Source organism: Schistocerca nitens, chromosome 1, assembly GCF_023898315.1.
Source record: "Schistocerca nitens isolate TAMUIC-IGC-003100 chromosome 1, iqSchNite1.1, whole genome shotgun sequence".
NCBI classification, from domain to species: Eukaryota; Metazoa; Arthropoda; class Insecta; order Orthoptera; family Acrididae; genus Schistocerca; species Schistocerca nitens.
In genome coordinates this window covers 753,969,674-753,989,664 of record NC_064614.1, presented here as the reverse complement: position 1 = coordinate 753,989,664, position 19,991 = coordinate 753,969,674, and the positions used below count along the sequence as shown (strand labels likewise).

Sequence of the window (19,991 nt, the reverse complement as noted above, 5' to 3'; positions counted from 1 at the left end):
CATACTGAAGGGCTGTGACCTGAGAGGCAATGTATGTTGATAACAAAAATTCTGTTTTGCAACTCTTAACTCTCACTCCAGGGAGATATTTACTTTGTTCTATACAGTCTGAATCCAAGCAACAGAACAAATTTCCATCATCAGTATTTGGTTGGGGAGGTGAGTGAAGGTGGTGAAGTTCAGTTCCTCATCACCACATTATGTGCCAATGACCTTGATTAAATTCTGAACCTTTCTGTTGTATCTCATGTCTTTTCACAGCTAGTTTTACATTTTGGGTGATAGGCTTTGGGCAAATACTCATATGGACTGAGGGTAAGTACTATTATTGACATTATTCTGTGCACTGGATAGGGGCATTAAGCTTTCCAATCTCCTTGACACTACAACTAATGTGCCATGTGTTAGCACATCACCACCACCACCACCACCACCACCACCACCAGCAGCAGCAGAAGCACAAGCACAACACTAAAGAGTATGAATAATTAATTCTGAGCACTCTCACTTTACAAAGGAAGTGTGTACAATGGCTACAAAGAAGGAACACCAAAGCAGTTAAGGTAGCTGAAATTGGAAAGGGGAGCATAGCTAAGAAAGTCACATAACATCATATTTATTGGCATGTATCACACAATTGTAACTGGCAGATTGATAAGAAACATAAAAGATTTTATTTGTCAAGAAGCTAAACATTTACTTGAAATAATGTGCAGTATGTTATCTTATGAAATACTCTGAAAATAGAAGCTGCTGTGTTTTCATATATTTTTCCCTCATTCATCATTGAAGACCAAGTATGTAGCAGTAATGAAGTACTTAAAATACAGTGGACTGGAACAGCCTGTAGCAAAGGTCTGGATACTGTGACCATTGCAGCTTTTGATATTTAGCTACTGCAGTACTGGTACACTAGAAATTATGTAACATGTTCACACGTTGCCCTTGTAAAGTGTGCATATTGTTTAATTCCACTGTGTTTTGATCACTTCACAGGAACTCCACATTCAATGTCAAGAGAAAGCAAATGTGTGGCTTTCTGTGAAATAATTTCTGATTTCTGATTCTAGTGAATCTGCTGGTCATAACTGTCTGGTAGATGGTACTGTCCATTCAGCAACATGTGGTTCTGGAATCTTTAGATTTGTTAACCTTCAAATAATAATTGTGCACAAATGCAATGTATTACAAATTAATGTCCTTAATGAGTGGTAAAACATACATATCTCTGTTATTTGAAAACATCATTTTCTTCAGTTTTGGCCATTTGAACTGGGTACTTCCCTTATTAGTTGTCATTACATAACTTTAGAAAGTACTCTGTCTAACCCATGGCAAAAAATGTTCTCTCATTCTCTGCCAAACAAATTGTAAATTAATTCATTTTGCACCATTATTTCCCACTGAACAGTGTTAAATAAATAATCTCTGTCAAGACAATTTCAACTTCATCACAATTTGCTTTCAAAGTCACTTATAATTTTTTCAATGTTGCTGATCCTCAGTGAAACCAAGAAATTATAAGGCAAAAATGAGAGTTCACTGCAACTACAGCTGTTTACAGATGACAAAATGGGAATTACATTACAAGCATTGGTTACCAAATTAATTCTTTGCTGTTACACAATCCACTCTAATTGTTCTGGAAATGTTAAAACAAAATTTAGTGTGGGAAAGTCTTATTACTCCCAATTTCAAATAATTCCATTACAGTTGAATAAGGTAGCAAAATTAAAATTCATCAAGTTCTCTGAGAGTAAACACAAGAACTCTTTATGCAAGAAAATGTATAATTTCTGGCAAAGCAACACGATTACATTTAGTTAATCCAACTGTCTGACAATATAAATTCAAGCCAGGGACAGAACAAAAAATAAAAGTCAAATGCAAAGTTCTACATAGCTATACTGAAACCACAGAAATCTGATGGCAAGTTTCTCCTTACTTTGGAACCTTGGCCTTTGTTTCCTAAAATTTCTTCTTCATCTTCTGGATCTTCATTGTCAATGTCATCTTCATCATCAATTGGTTCATCCTCATCATCATCATCATCATCATCATCAAGATCTCTTTCATCATCATCCTCCTCCTCCTCCTCTTCTTCTTCTTCCTGCTCATCTTCATCAGATTCAATGTCACTTCCTTCAGGAGTGTGTTCATGATATTTTTTCAGAAGTTCCTCAAAACTCTGCTGCTTGTAAGGTTTTTCTTCACTGAAAGGCTTTTCATCTCTGTGGGAAGCCTTGAAAGCATTCTCAGCTTTATATACATTTTGTTTGAAAATAAATTCCTCCTGGCCATCATCACTATCTTCTTCACTTGGCACAGAAGATTCCGATTCTAAATAGTCAGTAAAAGATTCTTTTCTTAACTTAAAATTGCCATTCTCCAATACAGCACACTACATTTATATAAGAAAAATTGAATTTCGTTTTCTTCTTAATATGTACCATTACATGGAGAATGAAACCCAAATTTTATGTTAGCTGCTATACATTCAAATTTTTATATTATAGACAGGTTCACAAAATTTACAAATATTATTTCACAACTGTGACTATCAAACCCTTCAGCAGCACATTACCGTGAAATTTATGTTCAATAAATGGGCCGCATGGTAGATGTGGTAACTATTCTCACTTCAACTTTTTTAGTACTGTCTTCCTCAGTTGCATGTAATATTACGGTATATTGATAAATTTTACTTATGGACCGTCTGACAGCAACTGAATAAAACACAATTTTAGTGCCATATGCGTTTCGCCTTTATTTTCTGCAAGTCATCATCATTGGCAGATTGTGTGGACAATTTCTTACATACTACGCTCCTGTTGCATTTTTGGTGTTGTTGTTGTTGTTGTTCTTCTTATGAATGCCAATTTGCGGTTTTTTTCCCACATTCCACAGCACATATAAGTTCATAATCTGTGTAATGTGGGGAAAAACCGCAAACTGGCATTCATAAGAACACCAAAAATGCAACAGGAGCGTAATATGTAAGAAATTGTCCACGCAATCTGCCACTGATGATGCCTTGCAGAAAAATTGGGTTTCATTCAGTTGCTGTCGGACGGCCCATAAGTAAAAATAATCAATATACCGTGCTATTCTCACTATTTTCTATTCCATTATGTGATTACACTAAAAAGTACATGCTTAACTCAAAAATTGCAGCAATTCTCTTCTTAATGATGGATACAGGTATTGTTTGCCCTGAGTTACTATGCCTCCTTTTTGTAAGCCTATGAATACGAACTGAAATTTGATATTGACATTTTCCTGAAAGGCCTGAGCAACAGAATTTTATAAAAAATTGTAGCTCACAGCATTTTTGATTTCTTCCCTTGATTATATTTTCCACCAGTTCATTCCTTGTTATCTCATTCTGCATTAGACACACAAAATTAGGGTTTCACTAAACAAGGTGCAATATTTCAATTAAGCAAAAGAAAGAAAGAAATGAGTCAAGTCAAAAAAGATAAGAGAAAACAATTTTTGACAAGCTGAATTACTTCACTGGAAACGAAGCCAAAGTGAAAATTTCAATGTACAGTGGTACAGCATAAGCTTCAATCATATATTTCAGAAAATAAACAAACATGTTTCACTTTCCAACAGATGTTGCCCATAAAGAATTTTTATTTAAAATGCCCTACAGAACCAGTAAATAATTTTTAATGTTTTGATAAGTTAGAGTAACAATATATTTTTTTAAAAAATTATTTAATTACAGATTACAATACAGAACATAGGGTTTGTTCCCAGAACAATGCAGGTTCTTTATATAGCTGCTAAAGGCACATGAAGTAAACAATGAACTGCAAGGAACTGAAAGATGGGTTCCTTTCTATATAGCAAGAGGGGGAAAATGGAAGGACACAACTCCTAGCAATGGGATGATCACTAAAGAATGCCACACAAATAAGCCAGAAAAGGAAGTAAGAGATGACACAACATGCATCAGTAACAAATATTAGCCTATTTTCATATATGGAAGTTCTGTTGTGTGTACTATGGTCTTTACTCCCTTGTTGTGGGTAAAGGTAAAATTGGAGAAATCTGAGTTGATACAGAGGCTTACCCACAATCCTTCTTACCACAAACCATTGCAACTGGAAAAGGAATAGGTAAGCAACAGTAGTACACAAAGTACCCCAAGCAACACACCATTAGTATGCCTTGCAGACTACAGATGTAGATGATTTTGCATTAATTATAGATATAGCAATTATCAGCCTCCATCCTCTCCGCATGCTACCCTTATTTAATTACAATGGGTATGTATTCAAAATAGTCATTGGAAGTATCAGCTTCTCCACACTGACAAAAATAGATAGTGGATCATTCCTTAGAAACGATTTTGCAGTGACACTGTGGAGTAATTCAGGATTTAACTGAGAGCAGATGGAACAGAGAAGCTCCACATGCCAGGTAAGTTCTGCGTAGACCCAGTCTTGTGGAAGCCAGATAAGAATTGTGATAGATAAATTCACAGCAGAGTGCAGATAAATGGAAAGAGTTAATATTTATTTATTCAACCAATTTAGTCTGAAATGGATTATTTAACAAGTAAGATTCACTCTATGCAGCAACATCATTCACACTGGATGGCAGCAAATGGGATTAAAAACAGGTAAATGGAAGAACTCCAGTTACACATGAATTTAAAAGTGAAATTATTGGTATGACGATTAACCTACACAGCATATATACCATACATGAAAATTACAATTTGCCTCTACTGTGTGAATTAGCACAGTTACGACACAAGGGGGTGGGGTGGGGGGGTGGGAGGGGGGGGTAATGTCATAGGACTACGTGGAAGTTACATAATGAAAGTTGCCAATATAGAGAATCATTTGAAAGACTTCGCTGTATAGAACAGGAAAGGCCACATTAGTCAAAACAGACAAAGTATTGGAGACAGAACACACAACAGAAATAGTAAACGTTTTCAGGAGCTCCAATGCTGTAAATAATATATGTAAGATCTATCATTAAACCCTTTTTCATTGCACTCTCAGACAGAGGTTTTTCAGATGGAAAGTGTTAACAACAAATCACTAGAAAAGTGGATCAATGTCTGGAAACTGGAGGCAAAAGTGTCAACTTCAGAATTTCAAATGGAAAATGACACAAAGAATTGTTGAACACAGCTTCTGCCAGAAACATTTACTGGTTTTTTGCACCAATTCAATGGTACTATTAAAAATTCCAATACAAGTTAAACATTTCCTTTTATGAACAATTAGTGACTCACTCCAGCTTTGCATGGGTAGGACTACGTATCTGCGTCTATACGGCCTGTCTGGCATGGCAGTAATTTTGGCTATGGGCCACTGTATACAGTTACAATTAAAATTCGGAGAACAACATTAGGTAAGTGAATATAAACTCCAAATTTTAGTATAACTTAAATGATTTAAGCAGCATGCACCAGGAAAGTTGTCAGGATAGCTGACTTAATCAACAATCATCATCACAGTTCAGTGAATTTGTGTGTAACAGGTTTTGTCTAAATTGGGCCATCTTCAAATCCAAAATATGTTTTGATGATGTTATGTTGGTGATAGCTATAATACTCTACATATTTTAGATCTGAAAATGGTTTAATTCACACAAACGTGAGTGCAACAATAAAAATGTTTAAGCAAGACTGCACTTTGCTTATAAAATTATAAAACAAGATTACTGTTAGGCGTGGTAACAAAAGAATTAGCTGTTATGCAACAAACTGTCTCCATATGTGTTTGTGATTTTGACATAAAATAAAAAATAATATTTTTTACCTTTATAAAAATGTTCTGATTCATACATTATTACCGGGGGAAACATTTTCTGGTTTCTAACGAAGTTTAACGAATGTTCAAATTGTTTTCTCTACTGTCCTCTGGACAGTACTACGTCTGTAAATTCAGTCAGTCATTACAGTTTGCACTTTTTGATACTGTAGATTAAGTCTTTTATCCACTTCAATAATTTACTGTCAAGCTAAAAAATTGTATTGACTGTGTGTCGCAGCTACAGAAAATTAATCCTGGTATACAGTGGCAAAAACATGAGAATGTTTTTTGTTATAGTTCATAAAGAAAAAAATAATACTACTAAAAAAACTATAAAAACTGCAAAAATATTTAGCTAAAATAGATAGTGGAAGGGGAAAAATGTCTTGCTGCAATATAGAAGGATACTTTAAACAGATCCATTACCCAAAAAAATGTCTGTTTCAATAATATTAGGAAAATGATAGATTGCTACTCACCATAAAGATGATCCGTTGAATTGCGGACAGGCTCAACAAAAAGACTGTTACATATTACAGCTTTCAGCCACAGCCTTGTTCATCAAATAAAATACACACACACACACACACACACACACACACACACTTACACAAGCAATCGTGCCTCAAGCGCACACAACTGCCAACACTGGCAGCTACAACTGGAGCTGCTGGTGGTAGCGGTCATGTGTGATTGAGAAGTGCTGGTCAATGTGGGTGTTTTATTTGATGAGGAAGGCCATGGCTGAAAGCTATAATGTGTAAAAGTCTCTTTGTTAAGCCTGTCTGCAACTCAAGGGTCATATTTACAGTGAGCAGCAATCTATCCTTGTCATAATATTGCTGATACTCCAGCCTGGAATTTCCAGGTTTACAACTTCTATGTCATTCCGTAAGTGTTTATCAGCTCCTCAATGCAAGGAAGATTCTTTCATATTATAAAATCAACTGAATGCACCAAAATACTTTGCAGATCCAAACTGTTCAGTTTTGATAGTTGTATTCATCATCAATACTAATTCTGCACAACCTTTCAACTTGAAATTTGAGCGTGTCTTACCTCAATACCTTTATTTTCCACCCCTTCCTTGTGAGGGAGACAACTGGAAGACAAAGTATACTGACAGTGCACAAATTGCAATGATATTACAAAAGTAAGGACAAGGAGTTAACTATCCCCACCTCCCATACCAGAGTGAGGAAATGTAAGGCTCATGCAGTCTAAACAAGCAATCTGCAGTGCATCTGTCATCATGGAGGAGAATGTTTTGGAAGATAAGCTGTTTTACAACAAACTGTTCTCCACACGTCTGTAAATTGGGTTACATAGAAGACAACCCACATACATGACTATCCACCAAATGAGATGATCAGTTATGATAGCAGAGGACACAGGAACATCTTAAGCAGACCCTGAACTAACTGAAATGAAACATGCCTAAATACACTTACTTATAAGGCAACATCTGATCAACTGAAGGACACATTGTAAGATACAATATGGTATTGCCCTGCCTGTGTTGTTACGCATGATGCAAAGTTGCTTTGGATACACACAAGTCTGAAGGCATTTTGGAGACTATAGCAGTTATGAAGTATATGAAATGTATTCGTAATAGCAAATATGGGCAACCGTTAGTTTATAATAGACAGACCACAATGAAAATCTCGGCCAGACTCTGACCCGAATCTGGCTTTCCCATTTATCATGAAATTTCATCTTATCATTAGGCTACCTGAGCACACTCAACAGTCAGACTCAAAGTTCCGGAAGCTGTCAGCCATGTTTCTACTCAACCTGCACTCTTACGCTCATTATGTATATTCCCATACAGAGGCGAATTTCAATTAAAACATGTCCCCTTTACGGGGAATATGCATAACAACATATTGAAGTTTGGGTCTGGAACATTGCCAAACACATTCTAGCAGTTTGAAATAAGACATTTGCAACTTTTTATCAATTTTTTTACCACGCACAGGAAAAACATTTTCCTCATTTGTATCAAGAAAATGAGCTTTATTCCTCCACAACAAGTCACCTGTAACACGCTACCTACTAGAGATTTCCTTGACGTAATGCATCCTCTTTAAATTGTTCTCTTTTAACTCCTTCAAGTCATCAAACAAACTACAGACAGCTTCAGAAACAGAAAGAAGGGTTGGTTACATTAATCGCTACATGGGTTCAATAAAACGTAGTGGCAATGCTGCCGTAACATGAAGGGTGTGCATCACATGGCATGCCAGCTGTCTGTATCTGATAGCAGAAGGTCAGTTGAAGAAATGCAGTGAGCAGTGACGGCTGTGTTTGAGTCAGTTGCTGTGAGTACTGACTGAAGGTGTGGAATGCCCATCCAAGTGCCCTAACAGTATGTTTAGGAACGTGAAGTATGTGCAAGGATTAATACTGAAGTGGTACGCGCTCTGAGCATGCAACAATGTTTCTTTCTGACATTGCATCCCATTGACATTCAGGACAATGCACGATGCCATACAACAAACTGTGCAGGATCTCCAATGTACGCAGGGGTGGGAACTACTGGAACATTCACCGTATTCACCTGACATGAGTCCGTGCGATTACGACCTGTTTGCCAAAATGAAGTAGCCCTTTCGTGGCACATGCTACAATACAAGAGAAGACATCATCTGTGCAACAGAGATGGATACGCTGATGGTGTATGACACCTTCCATCTATATGGGGGAAGGTGATTGAGATCCAGGCCAATTATATTGGTGGATTTAATACAAAGGACTTCTGTCAGTAACATCTGGTATAAATTATAACTGTGCTGCCACTACTTTTTATCCAATACGTGTACGCATAAACACGCTGAGCATACATTGGCATTTTGCTTCCTGGAGAGATCTATTACAAGAACCTTTTGGTTGGTCCCAATTGTTATGCCCTTAATGTCATTCTGTAATGTTTTTGTTACATCGTCCCTCCTCCTTGTGTACAATGCACTTACTACGACTGAATTATCAGAGATAATTCTGCCCACGTTTGCACAAAAAATTCTAGCTAAAAGTAAGAAGTTTTTACTAACAAGGCTTAAAAAATATAAACCACAAAATAGCACCATTAACAGCAAATTCACCTTCCAATTCTCTTTGGGGCGAATCGTGTACTAAATCATCTGGTAACAACGTTTGTCTGCGAGTTATATATTCACTAGATAAGTAACTGCTTTCCTCAGAATCCTTTTCAGTTTCTGTTTCCAGAAGAATCTGTGGAATCTGTTTTGATATCTGTTGCTGTTCCATCTGTGGTACAGTTTGTGAAGCATCTGAAGTATCGGGTGCTGCAAGATTCTCATCTGTAAAACCACACATTATCTGAACCAGAAAGATACGGCATTAAGACAGCCAAATCATTTTGTGCCATACATTACTAGTACACTAGCTAAAACTTATTCATACATACAAACATCTCACAAATAAAAAATTACATATTATTTGCATGAATAAAATTCCAATTCAACAAAAAAGGAAACCATATGCTGTTATGATAAAAATAAGTTCAAAATTGTACACAGTTTAATGATCAGACCAGCAGTAGTGGAAACAAAATCTGAGGGGCTCAAAGAATGACATTTACCAAATACTCTATGTTCCTGAAGATACCTTTACCTAGCTAACAGTCTTCCAATTACACACTGGTGGTTAGGCTTAAATTTCACATTTCTGCTGGGTCTGCAGTCATTACTGAATATTCCTTTGATTTGCAAAGTAATTTGCATACTTGTTTATGAATTTCTTATTTCAGTTAAATCTGAATGCACAATTTATAAATTAATTACATTCAAGAACTCCCTGTCAACACCAAAATATCATCGTCTTGCTCTCAAGGTGTTTTTTTTCCTCTTGCATACAAATTACAAATAAGCACAGAGATTATGGCCATAAAAATTAGCAGATTAAATGCATTAAAAACAGGCAGACATGCTGAGTGCAATCTCAATTTCTTTTCTCACAAGAACATAATTGTATTGTTAGAAAATATAAATTTGTATGTCAGTATGCACAATAAGATTATCACACAAAACATCATTTACACAAAAATGTAAGATACATTTTCTGACAGTATTCTTTAAACATTATGTTTGTGTGAATGCATACAAAACAGTTTACATTACAGCTAACATGGTAGCTGAAAAACATAAGAATGTAACACTGGTTCCTCACAAACAAACAGGCATTTCTTTTAGGCTTCAACTCATACAAAATGAAGCACCAATGCTAGTACAACAAGTATTTGCATACTTTTCACAGAAATATTCTTGGCGTTCAATTTCTTTTTGTTAGAACAATACTAAGATCTCTACTAACACAAGCTTAGTCTATGCTATTTCAAAAAAGTGCTGGGAAATGCAGTGCAATGTTAGTACATTTAATTGTCATGCTGACAGTGTAAAATACCGACCAGAGTTCCATTTTTTAACAAGTACCACGTGTGCTACAATCACTAGCGCCACTCCCACGCCAAACTTAAGTGCCACTGTGAACATATATATATATATATATATAAGGTTTTGTGAGATTTGTGATTCAATTGTGCAAAAGAGGTTCAATATCATTATCACAATTTTAAGAGCTTTAAGAATCTAAGCTGAAACATACTTAGATAGGGAAATGCTACAATGGCTCTGACAAATTCATTAGATTTTGTTTACATTTATTTTTTATTCATTAAACACTGTCAGCTAGAGGTGTAGTACATTGCATTTCCCCACTTTAACAAAACTTTTCATTAATAACAGTCAAAAGCAATTATTAAAATCTAGCTGTTTTCACACGATGCCCAATTTAAAGTAGAAGTACAAGACTCATTATATTACAACAAATTTTCTTCTCCTAAAAACACATGTAACAAAAACAGATGAACAATAATATTTAGGCAAAGGTGAAATTACCCATTAGCTGTGAAAAAAAAATATTAATAAGTGTGGACACAATATACTCCAATGAAAAGCATTCATTATTGTGGGTGTATGCACTAAAATTCAATATATGTAAAAATATAACACTGTAAAACTAATATGTACAAGGTAAAGTATGCCACATTCGTCAACAACACTCACCAAGCAGTGTTCGTGTCCAGAGGAGGTATAGTGTTTCCCAAGTTACTACACTCTTTCGCTTGGTACACTACTGAAACATTTTGCGCATTTCTCAACCAATATACTTCTTTTAAATGAAGCAGCTCCATGAAGTCTTTATAAAGTGATCATTTAATGTCTGACTTGCTTAGTTTTACCTCATTCAGAATTCTTGTTTGTGAGTAATGAAGTAGAAGCAGTAGCTATGAAAATATTGGTTAGCATGGAAAACGGGACATCATGTTCCATACCTTCCACAATACTCTGCTATTTTATTTTCTGTACATATCAAAAAGTGGTCACATATATGGGGTGAGGCAGCTGTAACAAGAACTCCAAACTATATCCAGAATGAATACACATATCGAAGTATGGTATTCAATGCATTATAGCAGACAATTAGGTGAATTTTCTGATGCATGCATATAATTTTTAATGTTTATGGTTCCTGAATTATGACACCAACTTGGCATTGGGAAAATCCTTCAAACAACAAATCCTTAGCACATGGAAAATAATCAAATAGTGACATCTACTCTGCTGTACCAAACTGAAGCAAAATTGACATCTACTCTGCTGTACCAAACTGAAGCAAACATTTCACTCAGGTACGATCTGTGTTTTTATTACAATATTAAGGAAAGTATAGTTGCTACTCATACAGCGGAGATGCTGAGTCACAGATAGGCATAACAAAAAACTGTCAGAAAATAAGCTTCCGGCCAACAAGGCCTTCATCAGAAACAAACGCACACGCGCCTGCACACGCACACGCAAAACCACAATATTTGGATGTTATTTTGTCTGTGTTGCTAAGATTCGTGAGAATGCAGACCATTGTATGCTTTGCCTACAACTGATCCAACAAACGAATGAACTGTTAAGAAGGTCGGCAACATCTGTGCAGAATGATGATATGCCGAAACTGTTTAGGGAACAAAGATGTGATGCTGTTCAACGAAGTCAGGAGGATCAACACAGAGTGTGGCTTCCATTCTGCAGCGCACCAACTCGTAGAGTCCTAAACAGGCAAGAAATCACGCCACTCTACTAGCAGCCAGGACTATTAAAGAAATGACACAAATTCTTTAAGATAACCTAGAGTACCAGGGATTTACAATATTCTTGTGAGTGTGGCCTCAGTTATGTGGGCTTGTCCACCGGATCTGTGCATGATCACTGTGTTTACCATCAGTGTCATCTTAAATACATGAATCTTGGAAGGGGGGGGGGGGGGGGGAAATCAGCAGTGGCCTACCCTACCACAGCCTGTTAAATGAACACCAGGTTTTATCTGAACAAATGAGAATTCTTGCTCACACACTGAACTACTGGCACTCTGTAATCATGGAAGCAGCTGAAATCTATGTGAAAACAACTTTAGTAGACACACCAGTTACACACTTTACAATGCTTCGGAGTGTGCACTTGATACAGAAAGAGCACATAGAAGACTTCTCATAGTTTACTGCCCAATGTACTGCAAGCAACATTGGACAGACAAAGAGAGAGAGAGAGAGAGAGAGAGAGAGAGAGAGAGAGAGAGAGAGAGAGCATAACCTATGGGTATAGGGGGCACCTCCTGAAGAGGCACCATTTCTTTGATGTCAACATGAGATAAACCAGCCACTCAGACGCCGTCCTCTGCGTACAAAAGTAGGAGCTTCACCATTTTCACAAGTCAGACTTAGCCCCTGAAGACGATGATAGAGGCTATCAGCAAAAGCTAAGTACTTTATCTGAATTTGATGCAGTAAGTCAACAAACACCTTTTTACCCAATGACTCATCACAGAAGACCGGAGATTTTTTTTTTTTTATATGCAGACCACGAAGAATTGGTATAATCAGGATACCTTTGAGCATACAACTACATTGTAAGCCTATGTAGTAAATGAAAACCATATCCATTTTTTTATTGTTTTATACACAGCGAAACTCTGAACTTCAAGAAAAAGTCATCCGGCTCCTACAACAGCAGATTGATGATCTACAGACCCGCAGATAAACACATTAACTGTACCTTAGTTACGTGTTTGATACAGTAAGGTACATTTGTGGTACCTCTTTTCCTAATAGTGGCACAGTAGTTCGTTGTGCTGTTGTCTTGTAACTACAAGATTACATTCCAAAAGCATTACGTCATTAAAATTCCCTTTTGGAAGACCTTGTCAATGTCAGAAGAAAGAACATAGCTACATTCAAATAACAACAACAAAAAACTTGTGTTAAGTCAGAACATTTGCTGCATTGATCATTACAGCTCAGCGAAAACCACACCTTCATTTATTTACTCAGTCTAGATATATTTGGGGTTGTCTGTCTTAGAATACACCCTTAGCTTGTGTTCAACGTCTAAGTTTTTGTGTGTGTATTCGTTCGGTAAATCCCCTCTGTTTCAAGTTTACCTATTTTCATTTCCAATTCACCATATTTATACATACAGCTTCTCCTCATCTCAATATTTTGGCCCATGTTGTGTGTCCTTTGTTATATCATTTTAGTTGCTCACACATTCAGACGAACACACAGTGAAATTACAATCCTTTTTTAAGTTATAAAACAAACATAAAATTACGGATAGAAAGAATATCTGTCTGATATTTACCTTCAGGAGGCAAAATTACAATAATGCAGATACATTTAAACATAAAAACTCTGATCCCAGCTTTTATGAGGATGAGAGCAAGGGCGTAAACACAACCTGTGGGTCCTATCTAACCCTTGGGTTTGAGTGACCTACAGTTTCTTTCTAAACTTTCTCATCCTATCCCTCTTCCCTCCCTCTGGAAGGAATCAACAGTTATAAAAGCTATGTTAGTGTTTTCACTTTAAATGTGTATAAGCAGGTATTGGAAAACCACTTTCTGAAAAGAATTACTGTCCATCCACTCTGTCTCTCTGTAATTTTATACAAGGGTAAATCAAATAGAAATGGGATTTTTGTTCCTGAGTATCACCAGATGGTAGCACCGGATCCCCACTTCAAGTATTGTTGGGTGGGGCAGTTAGGAGAGGGGAGAGTTGGCTGCTACACACTTCCAAAAGATTCATCAGTAATGCTAATAATGCCCAAGCAACCGGTACAACACTTCGCAACACACAATTATAACATTTCTTGCTCGTGATGGAATTCAAGCGACTGAAATTTTCCACAGGCTGACTGCACAGTTCAGTTATCAAATATTGTCAAGGATGCATATGTATGCCTGTCATAAAGAGTTCAAGGGAGGATGAAGATGTGTGGAAAATTAGCAACACGATCGCCGTCCTCAGATCAGCATTACAGACAAAAACATTTGTGCAGTTCTAGACGTTCTTGAAGGTGATCAGTGGACAAGAATATCAGAAATAGCAGAACAGGTCAGAATAATTTATGAAAGCTGTCACGTAATATCACAAATTCCCTACAGTTCTGCAAGTTGTGTTCCAGTAGGGTCTCTCGCCTTTTGACTGAAAATCAATAGCTGAGACATTTTGAGATCTGTCGGAGGCTTACAGAGATGTTTACGAAAGGAGGTCATGCATTCCTGAGCCAGATCGTCATCTGCAACAAACCACGTGCATCCACCATTACACTCCTGAATTTAAACAAGTCAGTAAGGAGTGGAGGAGGAAAGGTGAGAGAGCCCAAGTAAAAGCCAAAACTTGACTCTCAGCTAGTAAAGTACTTTCAACCATATTTTTTTCTCCAACAAGACATTTTGCTCTTTGATTATTTGTATGAGGAATGCACAATCAATGCTGCACATTACTTAGAGCTGTCAAAGAAGGTGAGGGACACATATCAATCATCACAAAAAGAGAAGACCACCCAATTCAACAGGTCATCCTTCTCCACAACAATGCCAGGCATCATACTGCAACCCTGTCTCCAAACTACAGGAAATTCACTGGTCTCATCCTTGCAACAAGGACCAATTGCCCTGCAATTTCCATTCCTTTGGACCACTTAAAGCAACTCTAAAGGGCACTAATTTGAAAATGATGAGGGTGTGGAGGAGTTTGTGTGCAATTGGCTCCTGATGTGACCAATTACAGTCTACAATGGCACGATAAAAAACCTTCTTTCATACTGGGAAAAATGTATTTGTAAAGCAGGAAATTTTGAGGAAAAATACATATTAACGGCCTTTTCACTTTCAATAAATGCTGTTTTTAATCAAATTCCATTTATACATGGTGTTTCATAAGAGCGTGTAAAAATTTAATAGGACATAGAGGATGCTCCACTGCACGATTTGAAGTAGGAAACCAGTGTCGCAGAAGCCAGCTTGAGATAATAGGAATAAAATCTCATTAATGTGTGCTTTTTTATTTACATTAGCTAACTGCAAATATCATCACTGACAACGAATGTACCATTTGTACTGTATCTTACAAAATGTGCTGAAACTGATGGCCATCAGCCTCAGTGCAAGCATGACATCGGCAAACAACATTCTGACGCAGCCTCACAAATATCCCTGGTTTGTTTTGAATCACATCAAAGGCAGCCACAATTCTGGCAAGTAATTCCATCTCCATATCCATTGGGGCCTCATACACAAGTAATTTTAGATATCCTCATTGGAAATAATCAAGGAGATTCAGGTTAGGTGACTTTGCAGGCTGTGGAATAGGACCTCCCCTTTCAATCCAGCAACCAGGAAATACTGTACCGGTACTGCTCCATCGTATTGCACTGCACATCTCTGAAAAGCACTGGGTAATGAATGGGCCAGTCTTTGATTCATAGCACATTCTGTCATGGAACAATGGTATTTACATACAACACAACAGAGCCACCTTATGGACAAGTAAAGTAAACAAAACTTGGGTCAAGACTTCCTAGTAGTCAGGCTTGTCATTCTCCTTTCCTTGCAGGAAATATGGAATGTACATGTCAAACAGCATAGTACATTTTAACTTTTACACATGTTAATTGTAAATCAGCTGGAAAACAGTAATGCTAGACAAAGTAGACAAGTTTACTTCCATATCTCCTTAAGCTGGCTTCTCTGAGCCCAGGTTCCTCATCTCAAATTGTTCAGTGGATCATTCTCTGTGTCCTGTTACATTTTTGCAGGCTCACCCTCAGTTTTCTCACATGAATTTTCCTTATAATAAAAATACAATTCCATATAAGGAAAAAACCTGAGCTCTCAAAAGATAATCATCTTCTGGATTATGTAAATAAGTAACGGAAAATGGAGCAAAATTACTATATATAATACATTCTAAATGCAATACAATGCACACATCAAGAAAGCTATGCACTGATAACCCAAAAAATTATGACCACTGCCAACAGCCTTGCCACAGTTGCAACACCAGTTCCCATCACGCTGTTGGGTTTGGCTAGCACTTGAATGGGTCACCATTGCGATCTGTCTAGTGCTGTTAGCAAGCGGAATCCACTCAACCCTTGTCATGCTAATAGATGAGCTAACTGGTGTAGAAATAGTGACATCGGTTGCAAAAGCTGACAATGGCCAGGAGAGCTGTGTGCTGACCACATGCCACTGCATATCTGCATCCGATGATGTCGGAGGGCTGAGGACGACATGGCGGCCAGTTACTACCATTGGGCCTTCAAGGCCTGTTCGGACGGTATTTGTTTTTTATTATGACCACTGCCCACCACGAAGTTGGATGCTGCCTGGTGGCGTTACGGGCATGCAATGCGGTAACAAAAGTATGTATGCAGATCAGACATGGATGGGGGATCACCCAAGTGAAAGTACGGGCTGCAAATGCAGAAATCCACTGAGATAAGTGACTCTGACAATGGACAGATTATTATTACTATTATTATTACTTCTTTCTTTTCTCAGACGTTATGTCTGGTCAAAAATGGAAAGTGACGCGGACCTTGATCAAGCGTGACTTCCTTTTAACTGTACGGTATATGTTATATTGCATTTAGGAGCTTTCGGGTAATTGAACATGTATCAATAATTACGGATTTCTGTAGTTGTATATATAAGTTTGGATGTAGCTGTATTGCATTGATGTACTGGTGGATATTATGTGGTATGACTTCTGTAGTTGATAGTATAATTTGTATAATGTCAACTTTATCCTGATGCCACATGTCCTTGACTTCCTCAGCCAGTTGAATGTATTTTTCAATTTTTTCTCCTGTTTTCTTTTGTATATTTGTTGTATTGGGTAAGGATATTTCGATTAGTTGTGTCAATTTCTTCTTTTTATTGGTGAGTATGATGTCAGGTTTGTTATGTGGTGGTGTTTTATCTGTTATAATGGTTCTGTTCCAGTATAATTTGTATTCATCATTCTCCAGTACATTTTGTGGTGCATACTTGTATGTGGGAACATGTTGTTTTATAAGTTTATGTTGTAAGGCAAGCTGTTGATGTATTATTTTTGCTACATTGTCATGTCTTCTGGGGTATTCTGTATTTGCTAGTATTGTACATCCGCTTGTGATGTGATCTACTGTTTCTATTTGTTGTTTGCAAAGTCTGCATTTATCTGTTGTGGTATTGGGATCTTTAATAATATGCTTGCTGTAATATCTGGTGTTTATTGTTTGATCCTGTATTGCAATCATGAATCCTTCCGTCTCACTGTATATATTGCCTTTTCTTAGCCAAGTGTTGGATGCGTCATGATCGATGTGTGGGTGTGTTAGATGATACGGGTGCTTGCCATGTAGTGTTTTCTTTTTCCAATTTACTTTCTTCATATCTGTTGATGTTATGTGATCTAAAGGGTTGTAGAAGTGGTTATGAAATTGCAGTGGTGTAGCCGATGTATTTATATGAGTGATTGCTTTGTGTATTTTGCTAGTTTCTGCTCGTTCTAGAAAGAATTTTCTTAAATTGTCTACCTGTCCATAATGTAGGTTTTTTATGTCGATAAATCCCCTTCCTCCTTCCTTTCTGCTTAATGTGAATCTTTCTGTTGCTGAATGTATGTGATGTATTCTATATTTGTGGCATTGTGATCGTGTAAGTGTATTGAGTGCTTCTAGGTCTGTGTTACTCCATTTCACTACTCCAAATGAGTAGGTCAATATTGGTATAGCATAAGTATTTATAGCTTTTGTCTTGTTTCTTGCTGTCAATTCTGTTTTCAGTATTTTTGTTAGTCTTTGTCTATATTTTTCTTTTAGTTCTTCTTTAATAATTGTATTATCTATTCCTATTTTTTGTCTGTATCCTAGATATTTATAGGCATCTGTTTTTTCCATCGCTTCTATGCAGTCGCTGTGGTTATCCAATATGTAATCTTCTTGTTTAGTGTGTTTTCCCTTGACTATGCTATTTTTCTTACATTTGTCTGTTCCAAAAGCCATGTTTATATCATTGCTGAATACTTCTGTTATCTTTAGTAATTGGTCGAGTTGTTGATTTGTTGCTGCCAGTAGTTTTAGATCATCCATGTATAGCAAATGTGTGAGTATGTTCCAGTAATATTGTATCCATAATTTGTATTATTTAGGATGTTGGATAGTGGGTTCAGAGCAAGGCAGAACCAGAAAGGACTTAATGAGTCTCCTTGGTATATTCCATGCTTAATCTGTATTGGCTGTGATGTGATATTATTTGAATTTGTTTGGATATTAAGTGTGGTTTTCCAATTTTTCATTACTATGTTTAGGAACAGTATCAATTTAGGATCTACTTTGTATATTTCCAATATTTGTAGTAACCATGAGTGGGGTACACTATCAAAAGCTTTTTGGTAATCAATGTATGCGTAGTGTAGCGACCTTTGTTTAGTTTTAGCTTGATATGTCACCTCTGTATCTATTATCAGTTGCTCTTTACATCCTCGTGCTCCTTTGCAACAGCCTTTTTGTTCTTCATTTATAATTTTGTTCTGTGTTTTATGTGTCAGTAATTTCTGTGTAATGATTGAAGTTAATATTTTGTATATTGTTGGTAGGCATGTTATGGGGCGATATTTAGCTGGGTTTGCAGTGTCTGCTTGATCTCTAGGTTTCAGATAAGTTATTCCTTGTGTAAGTGTATCAGGGAATGTGTATGGGTCTGCAATGTAACTGTTAAATAATTTGCACCGAGCGAGGTGGCGCAGTGGTTAGACACTGGACTCGCATTCGGGATGACGATGGTTCAATCCCGCGTCCGGCCGTCCTGATTTAGGTTTTCCGTGATTTCCCTAAATCCCTCCAGGCAAATGCCAGGATGGTTCCTCTGAAAGGGCACGGCCGACTTCCTTCCCCATCCTTCCGTAATCCGATGGGACCGATGACCACGCTGTCTGGTCTCCTTCCCCAACCAACCAACCAACCAACCATTAGTTACATAATTTAGTTAGATGTGAATGTGTTGAGGTGAACTTCTTTAGCCAGAAATTTGCTATTTTATCTTTTCCAGGGGCTTTCCAATTGTGAGTAGAATTAATTGCTTGGGTGACTTCATGTTGCAAAATTATCATTTCAGGCATTTGTGGTATCATCTTGTATGTGTCTGTTTCTGCTTGTATCCACCATGCATGCCTATTATGTTGTACCGGGTTTGACCATATGTTGCTCCAGAAGTGTTCCATGTCTGTTATGTTTGGTGGATTGTCTATTTTAATGTGTGTGTTATGTATTGTCTGGTAAAATTTCTTTTGGTTTGTGTTGAATGTTTGGTTTTGTTTCCTTCTATTTTCTCTTTTTTTTTTGTATCTTCTAAGTCGTTTGGCCAATGCTTGTAATTTCTGCTTCTTTACATCTAATTGCTCTATCGCTTCTTGTTGAGAGATTTTACCTAACCTTTTTTGTTATTATTACTATTATTATTATTATGCAAACCCTGTGAAAGATATCTCAAACAATGAAGTAGCTCCAATGTTCACATACTACTGTCGTGAGCATCTATGAAATGAGGTAGGACAGTGAAACTACCATTACGTGCTAAATGGTTGGAAATCTGCTGAAAAAGCACAATGCTGATGCACACATAAGTATTTTAGAGCACGTCATTCATTGCACATTGTTGAACATGGAGCTGCGAAGCAAACAACGACTACATGTTCGGGACTGGGATCATTGGGGTTCGACTGTCAATCAATGGAAACTTGTTGGCTCTTCGGGTGAATCTCATTTTTGCTACACTAGGTCAACGGTCGTCTCCACAAATACGTTC

The 19,991-nt window shown here is 37.1% G+C and overlaps 1 protein-coding gene across 12 annotated transcripts in view; it reads right to left on the bottom strand.

The window, feature by feature from the left end:
* Positions 1-19,991, bottom strand: part of LOC126260787 (aspartyl/asparaginyl beta-hydroxylase-like) — a 231,451-nt gene that overhangs the window by 78,095 nt on the left and 133,365 nt on the right. For 6 of the 12 annotated variants that reach the window (XM_049958181.1, XM_049958127.1, XM_049958165.1 and 3 more), the window contains 3 exons: positions 10,213-10,287; positions 8,888-9,106; positions 1,946-2,340 (listed from right to left, as the gene is read on the bottom strand). The exons of 1 other annotated variant lie outside the window; for it this stretch is intronic. In XM_049958181.1, the coding sequence (XP_049814138.1) occupies positions 1,946-2,340; positions 8,888-9,106; positions 10,213-10,287 (689 nt within the window). The remainder of the gene's footprint in view (positions 1-1,945; positions 2,341-8,887; positions 9,107-10,212; positions 10,288-19,991) is intronic. 5 more of the 12 variants (XM_049958144.1, XM_049958173.1, XM_049958226.1 and 2 more) reach the window with 3 other exon arrangements.